General features: G+C 43.9%; 1 protein-coding gene across 1 annotated transcript in view; it reads left to right on the top strand.

Moving 5' to 3' along the window:
* ZPR1 (ZPR1 zinc finger) overlaps positions 1-5,732 on the top strand; it is a 68,064-nt gene extending 62,332 nt beyond the window's left edge. The window contains exon 14 of the mRNA XM_068135347.2: positions 5,327-5,732. Coding sequence (XP_067991448.1) covers positions 5,327-5,446 — 120 coding nt within the window. The 3' untranslated portion in view covers positions 5,447-5,732. The remainder of the gene's footprint in view (positions 1-5,326) is intronic.
* The last annotated feature ends 8,925 nt before the right edge of the window (positions 5,733-14,657 follow it).

The following is a 14,657-nucleotide window of genomic DNA, read 5'->3' as shown; positions in this document are numbered from 1 at the left end:
GGTCGACAAAGCTTTCAAGGATGTGTAATGTGGCCTTGTTACTTTGCGAGATGGGTTGCGTTGTTGATGAATTAGTCAGGTAAATCGTCCAATGTTCGTGACACTACACCAGGTGAATCGATTGCCATCCGATTGCATTTCCCCACTTGTTTGGCATTTTCCTTAGTTTAGATGACGAAGTGATGATTATTTCACATTTGTTTAATGCAATTTTACTTTTCTTTTTAAAATGTCCTTTTTAAAACCAAGTAAGGTAATGGCATGTTGTCTCGCGGCATTGCTTTGCCATTTGCGCTGTATTTATAGCTTTTGTGCATCGAGACAAATTCATTTTGCATTGTAAGTCGCCACGGTGGTATTTGTGCAGATGAGGGAGAACTTGTTGCTGTAATGAGACCGCCATCGCCGTCAGCACTGGCGTGCGACCTTTAACCTGAGAATTGCACCTATCACTCATTGTTGCCTTGATCTTCAAATTGTGACCTTTTACTCTTGAGGATTTTTTCCACTTTAACAATAGAATTTTTTTAGCATTTGTAAACAAGACAAATAGGGTTGAATGTGTGTGCGTGTAGATTACCTGCATCTCCCCTTTGGTGTACTGTTGAAATCTAAGTTACGTTGTGATGTCACATACCAGACCTCTTGGCGTCTATCCAATTTCCAGGATGAAAGGATTTTTTGTTCTTGTTTTCCCCCAGTTTTGGGTTTCCGAAGATCAGAAAAGATCGCCGCTTGTTTGGGGCAATGGCCTGCGATGCTGAGCTTGATTCTCGCTGAATTCTAATCTGTTGACTAAAATGCTGAGAAGCAGGTCCCAGTATTGTTACTTCTGCCACCAAAGGTGGTTGGAAGTTATGTTTCCACCCCTTTCTGTCTGTTTGTTTGTGAACAAGATATCTCAAAGTTGTGGATCGGTTCAGACGAAGTTTGGCATAGAGGTGTAACGTATGTGACAAGGACGAAATGATTAGATTTTCATGAAGATGAGGATTCGGATTCGGCTAGAATAAATTTTTAAGTGATTTTTCACCATTGGGAGTTTGTGCTGAAAACGATACATAGCAGTATATCTCAAAAAGTTGCGGACAGATTTGGACGAAACTTGGTGGACCGATTGGGTGTCTAACAAGGACGATTCGATTTTGGTGAAGATCTGAATATGGTTTCGGATATGAGAATTGTTTAATCTTGTAGTGATTCTTTAGGCTGACGACTAAGCTGGCGACAGACTCTACAGAGACCCTGGAAGTGAGGTGTCCCACTTTCGCCGACTTCTTTCTGAAAGACACTCAGTTGTCAGTCTCATTACAACTCCCTCCTCCGGTATGATAGACCTGAGCCTCGTCCTGGTGGTGGGGTGTCTATCTTTATCAAAAACTCTCTTCCTCACTCTCCTTGCACTGCCCTCTCTCCTCCTCACCCCCAGGAGTACCTCTGGCTACGGCTTCCTCTCCGCTCCCACCTTTTGTTCATTTGTGTTCTGTACCGTCCTCCAAACAGTGATGACTCCATTTACATTTCACTGTCTGACAACATGGACCAACTTCTATCCACTCATCCCAACTCTCTCTTCCTCATATGTGGTGACTTCAACTGTCATCATGCCAGCTGGTTGGGTGTGGGTTCCTCTCTCACCAGTCACGGCACCTCAGCAAAGGACTTCTGTGACTCACTGGGATTGACACAATCTGTCAATTTCCCGACCCGGATCTCAGCCAATGGAGTATCTTCTCTTCTAGACTTGGTTATGACAAACTTCCCTGCTAATGTCTGCTGCTCTTCTTCTGCTCCAATCGGTTCTTCTGATCATGTGCTTGTCAAAGTGGACATCTCTCTGGCCATTCTCAGAGAGCCTCCTCAGCGTCGACGAGTCTGGCATTTCACTCAGGCCGACTGGGACGGTCTTCAAGCAGCCATCAATCGTCTGGATTGGTCTCCCATCTCCACTGCCTCTGACATCAATTCTTCCTGGGAATTCTTCCAAAGCAAACTGCTCTCTCTCATGCACAGATTTATCCCATCTCGTCTTCAGTTGTCTTAACCTTCCTCCCGTCCATGGTACACTGAATCTTGTGGTGAGGCAGTTGCCCTGAAACAACTTGCCTTTGCCTCTTGGAAGGCAAATCCAACTGAAGGCAATCTCAGTTCCTTCCACCAAGCTCGGAACAAGTGTGTGTCTACCCTCAGGAGTGCCAGGAAGCACTATCTCTCCACACTCAAGAATGAACTCTCAAACCTGTCTCCTTCCTCCAAATCCTGGTGGCATCTGGTCAAATCCGTTTCTGGTGTTTGTTCCCCCTCCATCCCCTCCCTTACCTCAAATGGCCACACAGTTGACATCGCACGTGACAAAGCCGAATGCCTCAACTCTGTGTTTGCCTCAAAATCTTGTGTCCCAAACCCATCTCTCTCTGTTCCCACCCTTCCCAGTCGAACCCAACTGCTCCTGGACTCTGTGTCCTTCTCTCCTGACAAGGTGGAGGAGTTTTTGTCTAACCTCGACTCTGATTCTGCAACTGGACCAGACGGCATCAGCCCACGGGTCCTAAAATCCTGCTCTGCTGCTCTATCTCACCCTCTCTCTGTCCTTTTCACCCTCTCTTTTGCTCAAGGTCATCTGCCAGCATCCTGGAAATCAGCAAACATTACCGCTTTACACAAAAAAGGTGCAAAAACAGATCCTTGCAACTACAGACCAATCAGCCTGCTCCCAATTATCAGCAAAGTCGTGGAATCCATCATTGCTTCGGATATGAAATCTTTCCTCTTCTCCAACGGCTTGATCTCTGATCATCAATTTGGTTTCAGACCAGGTCACTCTACTCTGGACATGCTGCTTCTGCTGTCTCAACAATGGATGGAGGTCCTCAATGGCAAACAGGAAATCAGAGCTGTCTCCCTCGACATATCACGTGCCTTCGATACGGTCTGGCACCCAGCTTTGCTCACCAAACTCTCCTCCTATGGTATCCATGGAAATCTCCATGCATGGCTTGCGGACTTCCTCTCTGGTCGTAGTCAACGTGTGGCCCTGAATGGATTTCTCTCAACTCCCCTTCCTGTTCAGGCTGGAGTTCCCCAAGGCAGTGTTCTGGGCCCTGTGCTTTTTCTGGTCTTTATCAATGATCTCTCCGACTCTCTGGAAAATCCTCTCTATCTCTTTGCTGATGACTCCACTCTCTGCCGCTCCATTCCTCTGCCCTCAGATCGGCAGTCTGCAGCCTCCTCACTCTCTGAACACTTGGACAAAATCACAGACTGGTCAAACAAGTGGAACATGTCTTTCAATCCTGACAAATCTCACACTCTTACTATGTCTCTCCGAAAAGATCGACTGGACAACCCTCCCATCTACTTTCTCAACAATCCTCTCCAAGAAGTTCTGTCGCTCAAGCTTTTGGGTCTCACTATCTGCCATGATCTTTCTTGGGAAAACCACATTTCCAAGCTGGCCTACAAAGCCAGTCGCCGACTGGGCATCCTCCGTCGTGCGAAGTCCTTCCTCGGCACACCTGAGCTCCTCACCACATACAAGGCTTTCATCCACAGCTCAATGGAATACTGTTCTCCCCTATGGGCCGGTGCTCCTGCCTCTCACCTAGCTCGGCTTCACGCTGTCGAAACCAAAGCTTTCAGAATTATTGGAATCTCCCGCGATGAAGCTATCTCTGAGGGCCTTTCACTCATTCACCGCAGGCAGGTAGGTGGTCTTTCTGTCTTCTACCGACTCCTCTCCGGCCTTGCACCCCCAGCTCTCTCTGTACTCTGTCCCCCAAATATTCCTACAGGTCGCACAAGATCTGCCAGCAACCCTCTGATGGTTAAACTGCCGAAATCTCGGCTCTCTGCTCACCTTCACTCTTTCATTCCTCTTTTCTCCCGCCTCTGGAACAAACTCCCTCACTCCCTTCAATCCCACTCGTCCCTCCAGGTCTTTAAAACAGCTGTTCACCACCATCTCTTATCTTCCCCCATCCAAAACCTTGATCTTTTCTACCCCCGCTAATTCACCCCAGATCCACCTTGTTTGAAATTCCAACTTCTTTCCTGGAAGTCCTGGCAGTGTCCATATGTTTTATACCTCTCCCACCCCCCCACCCCCTTCCCATGTCCCCCCCCCAATGCCCTCTCCCTCTCACAGATCTCTCGATGTCTCCATGTCTCTCGGTCCCTGCTCTCAAAATAATGTTGTGTTTGTGTCCTTCCTCCTCTCTCCCCATCTTGTGTACCGCTCCCGATGTTATATGTTTTATGTGTCGGTTTGTCTTTCTGTGTGATTAATGTTCGCTCTTTCACGAGCCTCGATCTTGTATACAAAAAAAATAAATTCTTCTCCATTGAGTGATGGGGCTAAAACCAACATATAGCAGGATATCTCAAAAAGTTGTGGGCAGATGATTTTGATTAAATGTGATTCTGTATTGTGATTTTCTGGTCTACTCTGGGATACAAAACGTTAACCTGGCGGAGGTATGCTCTCCACTGAGTGCCGTTCTAGTTTGCTATTACGCCGCTTGTTTCCACAAACAGCCTGCAATGTTATCCTCAGAAATAGTCGCATATAAGACAAAATCAGCACGTACACATGACTGTGTATGTTATGGCACGCCAGGGAGATCCCTCTTCCCAGTCCTCATTGTCACCTGAGCATTGCGGTGCTTTAGTGGTTTGCCTTATATACATCAGTGTTGGTGCTCTCCAGAAGGTTTCGTACCCGCTCCAAATGGTCCTGCTGCCGAGAGGTGTTGACCCCAAAGCCTGGTTTGCTTTGTCTCCCACTTCATGTCCTGCTCGTCAGTGTGGGTGACCTTACAATGTGATGAAACGGTGTTCCTGCGTTTTGTTCTATGACGTCACACCTCCGTGCCTGAAACTTGATGCATGCATTTCTCACTACAATTGCATTTCGGAGCACAGTTAGGGGCTATAGGAAGAGGTAGTTGTATGGGGATGAAGCTGTGTTGTAACCCAAAAATGTGTAATTGGCTTCGTTAGCTTGATCAGACAGAATGCTGTTAGTAGGCCCTGGCAATGTTGGGCGGCTGCCATAGCGACGGTCGGCTACTGCCGTAGCGAGCGATAGCGATTGCCGTTGTGATGGTTAATCATGACGTTTATGATTCCTGAGGTATGAAATGGGTCCCAAATAATGTCATTCTCTTGTGTGACACTTATTTTGAAGGCCTCACATTTGTTCAATATCAATGACTGATAATGCATTTGGTATAAGGGAGAAGAACAAACCGAATTAGTGTTGAATTATTATATTGGATTAGTACTTCCATCCTGAATGTTCTGATGTATGACTGCTTTTTGTGTGCAGAATGTGTGCGCGCCCGATCCTGATCCAGCCCTCACGGTGACGGATTATGAGAGGACTTTTGAGCAGAATGAGGAGCTGGGTCTTACGGGACTTTTGGCTGAGGGCAAGAGCGCAGAGTGATCTCCGGCAGGTGCAAGTCCTGTATGATATGCGTCATCCTTTGCCTGTACAATACGCGTCTCCTCCAGCCATATATTTGTGACCAATATTGTTTAGAGGTCCACAAAGGGTCCTGCATGGGTTCGAGTGATCCTCTGTTTGCTTGATTGAGGTAGTTAAAGAACGAGGAGGTCATGATGGCCTTCAGTATGTGGGTTAACTCTCGGCTGTGTAATGTTATCCTCATGATCAACTTAAAGCAAACTTGTCGATTTATCAGTGAATGTTAATAAAATGCACTCGCTTTTTTCTGTCTCCAACTCCTTCAGTGACAACATGGATTGAGGAAGTTTTGTAGTTATTTTGTAAAGTTGTGCTGCTGTTTGCATACTCTGGTGATAATTACTTGGTGTTTTTTTTTGTGTGTACATTATTGAGGCTCGTAGAAGAGCTGGAGCAAAATGGAAAAGGGGAAATGCCAATAGCAGAGTAGAAGTAAGAGTGATATCAAAGGGAGTGGAAGAATGACATATGGGGATGAACAAGCTGAATTAAACACAGCAATAAGAGGAAGGTGAAGGCAGGGATGAAAAAAAAAGAAAAAAAAAGGAACAAATCAACCGGCAACTACCAAACGCAACTACCAAACTACCAAACGCAACTACCAAACGAAAAGAGTTGAGGTAGAGGGGGAAAGGGAGTGCTTGGGGAAGAGGACATCATAATTAGGGTTGGGGGCGGGGGGGGGGGTGATGACCTGAAGTAGTGGTGAACAGCGGTCTTGAAGTCCTTGAAGGAAGAATGGGACTGAACAGACTGGGGACATCAGTTCCACTTGTGAGAGAAAAGAGAAGCAAATGAGTGGAGGTGAGCAGTGAGCCTGGATTTTGGAGGTTTTACAAGAGGGTTACGGGCAGACCGTGTGCACCCTGCAGAAACCTCGGAAGGATAGAGCCAAGAGAAGGCAGAGGGTGCAAGACCAAAAAGGAGGTGGTGGAGAGAGGCCACTACCTCTGCGATTTTAAGTCACAGGCCCAGACACGTATATTCGTCATGGAAGATTTCAATGATTTTCAATGTCTTGCTTTCCAGTGCATCAAGAAGGTTACGGTGTGAGGCTGCAGTACCAGCCCAAAGGGGCGAGCAGTACTCCATCAAGCTGCACATGAAGACCTTGTAGGTTTTCTTTTTGACATTGGTCTCAGGTCATGGAGGAAATTGTACATAAATCACATGCAGGACAAATACATAAGTGGGCATCAATTTACTTTAACATTAATTTCAAAGACCTCAGAAAATAATGGACGAATACATATGGGATTTGAACCTCATTGGGGTTAGGTGTGGGGGTAGGATGGGGTTGCTTTACACAAGCTTCTAAGGCTCAGAAAATCCTCCTTGGTGTACTGAGACAATGGGACCATTTTACTTAGACAATGGGTTTTAGTTTGTGAAGGGGATAAGGGGGGAGTGTTCGTGTGTTGTCCTGATTTGTTTGTGCAATACAGGTTTTTCATGTGGATGCATTCATTTTTGTTACTTACGTTGCCAGATCCATGATGAAGATTGAGTCGGTGGACAAGGCTGTTCATTTGGAATATCAATCGCATTGTCTCACTCCATCAAATGACAGTTTCTCTTAGGAGGATCTTCAGAGCCTTTGTTGTCCCCCGTCGCACCGCGGAGCGAAAGAGGGACTATGGCTTCCCCCTCCGTCCGTGTGTCCGTGCGTGCGTGCGTAAGCGAAGGACCGCATTCGAATTTGGTGTGTGGGTGCAACCCACGTCAAAATCCAAGATGGCCGCCACCATGTATGTCTGAACCTTGAGATGAATATCTTGAAAAATAAGCGAAGTACCAACTTCTAATTTGGTGTGTGGGTGTATCTCGGCATCAGGAAGAACGCTATTGAAAATTGGGTCGCCACGTCAAAATCCAAGATGGCCGCCACCACATATATGTCTGAACCGTATGAGCGAAATATCTTGAAAAATAAGCGAAGTACCAACTTCTAATCTGGTGTGTGGGTGTATCTCGGCACAAGCACGAACGCCATTGAAAATTGGGTCACCACGTCAAAATCCAAGATGGCCGCCGCCATGTATGTCTGAACCTTGAGATGAATATCTTGAAAAATAAGCGAAGTACCAACTTCTAATTTGGTGTGTGGGTGTATCTCGGCACAAGGAAGACCGCCATTGAAAATTGGGTCGCCACGTCAAAATCCAAGATGGCCGCCGCCATGTATGTTTGAACCCTGTGAGATGAATATCTTGAAAAATAAGCGAAGTACCAATTTCTAATTTGGTGTGTGGGTGTATCTCGGCATAAGGAAGAACGCTATTGAAAATTGGGTCGCCACGTCAAAATCCAAGATGGCCGCCTTGCGTCTTCCACTTTGCCAACTCACATCACTTCACCGACGGGGGACCGAGGCGTAACGCTTGTTCCTTTGGAAACCCCCTGCCGAGTTTGTCTTGCTGTCTGTGGTTCTTTCACCTTTTGAGATGATAAATTACATCGTTTGTTGGGTCTTAATACACTCTGGTCCATTTTTGAGGCATAGTGTTGTGATGATAATAATGATTATGATCATTGTAGATCGACAGACTCGTTGAACACCCATTTTGGAAGGAGGCAGCACGCCCCTGGTACTGGGTACATATGAATGTTGAGTGCACACCTTGAGGCTGCCAACAGAACCACCTTGTCTGCAATGCTCAGGGAAGCTGCGCATTCTCCATTGAAAAGGAAACTCTTAAAAACTAGTCAAGGGCAAACGGGTCGTCGTACATCAAAAGCAGTCGACGTCTTAGTTCAAAACTAGTCGCTGTTACTTTGTTTGATTATTTTTCTCCCTCAGCTGCAGTGCGGAGGTTGCAGGTGTTGCATTGTGGTGGGTTTGTGTTTAACTGCATCCACAGCACCCTGTGCTACATATTGCTGCACGTACAGTGGGGTGCAAAAGTACGAGTCAAGTAAGAAATTTATTAATTTAGATGTGATCACAAAATGTAGAACGATAGTCGTGGAGTGCATAGTCTCACCTTGCACATTCATTCTGAACAAAAATACCATCGTTAACTCAATACATGCTACTATTATGGTCCATATACCAGTATCATCCATGCACCCGATTATGTCACAGTTTATTGGCATGGGCTATGAATGTTATAAATTACATTTTTCACTCATGTTATAAATTACAATTTTCACTCGGGTCATAGATCAGATATATGAAGTTTGATTGTTCAGATCAGAATATGCCTGGAATAGCACTTCACCAAGATGACCCTATATAGGTTGTCACCCTCTATACCTCATGGGGAGTTGATGACATATGTCAAGTTACAATTTTTGCTGAACGGCTTTGGAGAAAATGACCAATTTTTTTTTCCCTTTAATCAATATGGCTGCCTTACAATATGACCCATGACATCAAAGTTAGAAATAGAATATTCTCCATGGGGAGTCTCTCCTATGTTTAAAGTTTTGCATCAATCGGACAAGCAGTTTCAGAGAAGTATTTTTGGAGGAAAATGCATAGATGTGCACGCAGACACAAAGGTGGTTACTTTGAGATCTGGTAGGTCTCCATTCCACCTCCTGAAACGCACCCACGAGTGGAGATGGCAACCAATAACAGCAACTTGCGCACACATATGCACACACATGAAGATGGATACTTTGAGATGTGGGAGGGCTCCATTCCACTTTCTGAAACCCGCATCATGGAGATAACGACTAAAGACACACCAAGTGGCGTTTTAATAGTCTCGCATCTCCTTTGGGGTGAGACTAACTAGAGCAGCGCTCGGTAGGACGCATACCTCCGCCAAGCTGAACAGTTTACGTTTTGTATCTGACTGACCGTCCGGATCTGGATTCAGAACTGAACCAAAATCGAATCCGTTCGTCCTTGTCACACACCCAACCTGCCCACCACGTTTTCTCTGAATCCATCAATAACTTTGAGATATCCTGTTCACAGACAAACAAGCAAGAAGACGTAGTGCAGAGCAGAGCAAAATCCACCCCTTCCCAAAATAAAATTGCCATGGATACATCAAATTGTCCATTTAATTAAAATTTTAATTGATGATCGTAATCAAAGCTCGGGTCAATCGGATTAAAATTGATGATTTTTGAGATGAAAATTGATATTAGACATTTGACCATGACTTGATCTTTGACCTTTTGACATCAAAAATAGTTGGTTTTCCAATTCAGTGAGGCACTATGCAATTGCTGTTTAATTTTCAAGTTCATGGGATGAAAATTGACGGTTTTTCAGATGAAATTGTGAACATAAATTTTGGAAGTTTAACATAAAATTTTGAATTTTTAAACAAAGAAATTTTTGTGAACATAAATTTTGGGAGTTTGACCTTGAGTTGACCTTTTTAGTGACTCGATATGCAAACGCTGTTCAATTTTCAAGTCAATCGGATGAAAAATGGCAATTTTACAAATTTGACTTAAGATGACCTTTGACCTAAAAATCAATAGGGTTCTTCCTTTTGACAAACTCTACCTTCTGGTGAAGTTTCGTGAAGATCGGTTTAAAATTGCGACCTGTAGGCGATTTGACATACAGACAAACAGAATAACGCACAAGACCAACCAATATACTTGAAAAATCTTCGATATTGCAAGTAACAACAAGAAAGAGCAATCGGAGATTGTAACCCCTCGCCAGTATGTATTTTCAGTGTTTTTTAAAGGCTTTTGTGTTAAAACAAATATGGTGGCCGAATCACGTGACCGATGACGTCATTATTTTTTTTCCCAAACTAATTTATTCCTAGATTATGCTCAAGAAATTTCATCTTGATCGGATGAAGTTTTGTACTTGTCGAATTATGACGTCAAAATGGAGGCACCTATGACATCATCATTAACATATTTTATTCCCCATGGAGAGTTCTTTACAATGAGCCATGTCTCAATTTTTTTCTATTCAGCACTTTTGGAGATATAGAGGTGCAAAGTTTTTCGTTTTTTCCAAGATGGTGGCCGAACCATGTGACCGATGACGTCATCATTATTATTTTTTTCTCCACCAGTTTATGCTGTCATGGCGCTCAAGAAATTGCATATTGATTGGATGAAGTTTTGTACTTGTCGGATTATCAAATTATGACGTCATAATGGAGGCCTTGGGCCGAGAGAGTTAAAAAATGGGCACAGTCTATTCCAGGGCACGACAAATATGTGTGAAGTTTGGCGATTCTATGTGCAACGATGTAGACGTAGTGCTGCGCACAAACAGACAGACAGACAGATGAAAAATCGGTCAGAGACCGAGGACTTGCCGGAATGTATTTTTATCGGCCGTTTTGGACAAATATGGCGGCCAAACCATGTGACCGATGACGTCATCATTATTTGTTTTCTAAACTCATTTATTCCTTGATGATGCTCAAGAAATTTCATCTTGATCGGATGAAGTTTTGTACTTGTCGAATTATGACGTCATAATGGAGGCACCTATGACATCATGATTAACATTTTATTCCCCATGGAGAGTTCTTTACAATGAGCCATGTCTCAATTTTTTCTATTCAGCACTTTCGAAGATAGAGGTGCAAAGTTTTTCCGTTTTTCCAAGATGGCGGCCGAACCATGTGACCGATGACATCATTATTAACATATTTTATTCCCCATGGAGAGTTCTTTACAATGAGCCATGTCTCAATTTTTTCTATTCTGCACTTTCAGATATATAGAGGTGCAAAGTTTTTCGGTTTTTCCAAGATGGCGGCCGAATCACGTGACGGGTGACGTCATCAATTGGGCACAGTCTATTCCAGGGCAAGACAAATATGTGTGTAAAGTTTGGCGATTCTACGTGCAACGGTGTAGACGTAGTGCTGCGCACAGACAGACAGACAAACATGAAAAATCGGTCAGAGACTGAGGCCTTGCCTGAATGTACTTTTTTATCGGCCATTTTGGACAAATATGGCGGCCGAACCACGTGACCGTAGACGTCATCATTATTTGTTTTCTAAACTAATTTATTCCTTGATGATGCTCAAGAAATTTCATCTTGATCGGATGAAGATTTGGACTTGTCGAATTATGACGTCATGATGGAGTCACCAAAACATCATCATTAACATCTTTTATTCCCCATGGAGAGTTCTTTACCATGAGCCATGTCTCAATTTTTTTATATTCAGCACTTTCGGAGATATAGAGGTGCAAAGTTTTTCGTTTTTTCCAAGATGGCGGCCGAACCACGTGACCGATGATATCATTATTTTTTTTTCCACCAGTTTATGCCAACATGGCGCTCAAGGAATTGCATCTTGATTGGATGAAGTTTTGTACTTGTCGAATGATGACGTCATAATGGAGGCCGATTACGTCATCATTAACATATTTTATTCCCCATGGAGAGTTCTTTACAATGAGCCATGTCTCAATTTTTTCTATTCAGCACTTTCGGAGATATAGAGGTGCAAAGTTTTTCGGTTTTTCGGTGTTTCCAAGATGGCGGCCGAACCACGTGACCGATGACGTCATAATTTTATCCCTCCACCAGTTTATGCCAACATGGCGCTCAAGAAATTGCATCTTGATTGGATGAAGTTTTGTACTTGTCGAATTATCAAATTATGACGTCATAATGGAGGCCTTGGGCCGAGAGTTAAAAATTGGGCACAGTCTATTCCAGGGCAAGACAGATATGTGTGTAAAGTTTGGCGATTCTACGTGCAACGGTGTAGACGTAGTGCTGCGCACAGACAAACAGACAGACAGACCAACCGATCAACATACTTGCCGGAATCTATTCCAGCAAGTAACAAACGGACTCAAATGCAATACCCTGTCCTCAGGCGAGGGTAAACAGGGGTGAATGCATAACCTTCGGTTGTGGAGGTAATAAATTAACGAATATTATGACAGGTTAAAGAATATTATGATACATATCTTGGATATTGTGGCATTTGTTTGAAATCATGATTTGAGAAAGGTTGGCATTGATTTAAGTGGACTGTACTTTTGTACTCCACTGTATGTGGAAAGCGTTTTCTTTATCAATATCTCGGTAGCACAATCGAGTATTTACACCACAACCTTGAGTTGACATTTGACCTTAGTCAATAGGATCAATCACGTGTTGCGTCAAAGTGAATTTTCTCCCTCAAAATGTCAACTTTATGATTGTCTTGCGATGATAAGTCTCCGTGTGTTTTTCACGATATTGTAAGTGGAAATGACTGTGCAGTTTTATCTCCGAGTGATTAAATCCGATTTGTTTTGTTCTCCCGTGCATTTAACAGTGGCGTCACTAGGGTTGGTGTCTCCCCCAGTGCGGTAACTCATGGTGGCCCCCCCCCCCCCCCCCATTAGTCAGGTTCACTATGTTAACAAAGATAATGTCGTTCAAAATTTTGGGAGATTAGCAAACCTGTACATTTTTGGAATCATCAGAGCATGGAGAATCCGAAAATCAATCAATCGGTCCAATTATTGCAGAGAAATTGTTTTTTAAAGGAAATTAAAACTTAAAATGGCACTGAGTTAAGGATCATCAGAATTATCAGAATTCCCAAAGTTCAAAGTGCCATAACTTTGTCAAAAATGATCGAAACCTCGTGAAGTTCGAACTTGATCTGTAACTTATCATGAGGAAACGATGTGCCAAGTTTGAAATCATTAGCGTTAAGAGTTTAGAAAAAAAGTCCGGAAAACTGTTCTTTGCCTGACGGACTGACAGACTGACAGAAGGACACACGGACAGACTGACTGACGGGCGGAGGGACGGTGTGCAAACCTATAGTCCCCTCCGGTGTACACCGGTAGGGGACTAATAACGGCCCAAATAATGTCGAACTTGTAGACAAATGCATATGGAAATATACTCACAAATGAAATAATACCATAAAAATAAACAGGAACAAATACACAAGCATTTCAGCACTTCGTGAACATCTCGACTAATTCAGAACTTTCCTTTCCTGGCCTTCAAAGCTGCGAACTTGTGAATCACTTCATCGAAATCAATGCCTTTCGCCAACTCACTTTCAATTGATAATATCGCAAGATCGGAAAGCCTTGACACTGCAAAAATTTGTGTTTGTGCAAAAACTTGACCCTCTGATAGTGTCACACGGTGCGGTCCGCACCCCCTGCACCCCCCTAGTGACACCAGTGCCGTGCAAGCTCACCAGGCCGGTTGTGCAACCTGTTGGTGGAGTTTGAGTTATGGCGTGCGAATATACTCACTCTGTGTTTCTCCTGGTACATTCTTTGTGGTTTCTTTGACGCATTTCACGGATGAGTTTCGCAATCATTATTTGTGACATTCTTTTGTGTTCTGAGTTGCGTGTGCTTGTGTTGCTGTCGTCACAAGATCTCAGATGGTCGATCCGAGTGAAAAGGTTTGAATTAAAATAAAAAATCACTCATTCAACCAGTTTGAATGGAGAAAAGGAGTCATTCTTCTGTTTTGTGTCACTGTTTGTACCGCAATGAGCATGGAAAAAAGGAAGAAAACCAGAGAATTGTCTGAGGAGGTCAGACACAAGATTGTAGCCAAGCATGGACATGGACAATCTCAAGGCTACAAGTCCATTTCTAGAGACCTTGATGTTCCTGTGTCTACCGTATGCAATGTGTCTACCGTATGGAAGTTTAAGGTCCACGGCACTGTAGCCAACTTCCCTGGACGTAGCCACAAGAGAAAACTTGATCGAATATTGCAGCGAAGGATTGTTCGAATGATCGAGAAAGCACCTCGATCAACTGCCAAACAGATTCAAGCTGACCTTCAGAGTCGACAGTTTCAACTCACACCATCCATCGCCAACTCGATGAAAGGGGGTTCTATGGTAGGAGACCCAGGAGGACCCCACTGCTGAGAGAGAGACATAAGAAAGCCTGACTGGAGTTTGCCAAAACACACCTGAACAAGCCAAAGTCCTTCTGGCAGAATGTCCTGTGGACAGATGAGATGAAATTAGAGCTTTTTAGGAAAAGCACATCACCTCTATGTTTACAGAAAACAAAATGAAGCCTTCAAAGAAAAGAACACCTTCCCTACAGTAAAACATGGAGGAGATTCAGTGATGTTTTGGGGTTGGTGCGCTGCCTCTGGCACTGGGTGCCTTGAATGTTTGCCTGGCATCATTAAATTATGAGATTACCAAGGCATTTTGGAGCACAATGTTCAACCCATTGTCAGAAAGCTGGGTCTTCCACCAAAGGTCATGGGTCTTGC

This window comes from Myxine glutinosa, chromosome 14 (assembly GCF_964187855.1).
Source record: "Myxine glutinosa chromosome 14, kmMyxGlut1.1, whole genome shotgun sequence".
Taxonomy (NCBI): Eukaryota; Metazoa; Chordata; class Myxini; order Myxiniformes; family Myxinidae; genus Myxine; species Myxine glutinosa.
The sequence above is the reverse complement of the archived record's forward strand: the minus strand, read 5'-3'. Positions and strand labels throughout refer to the sequence as shown.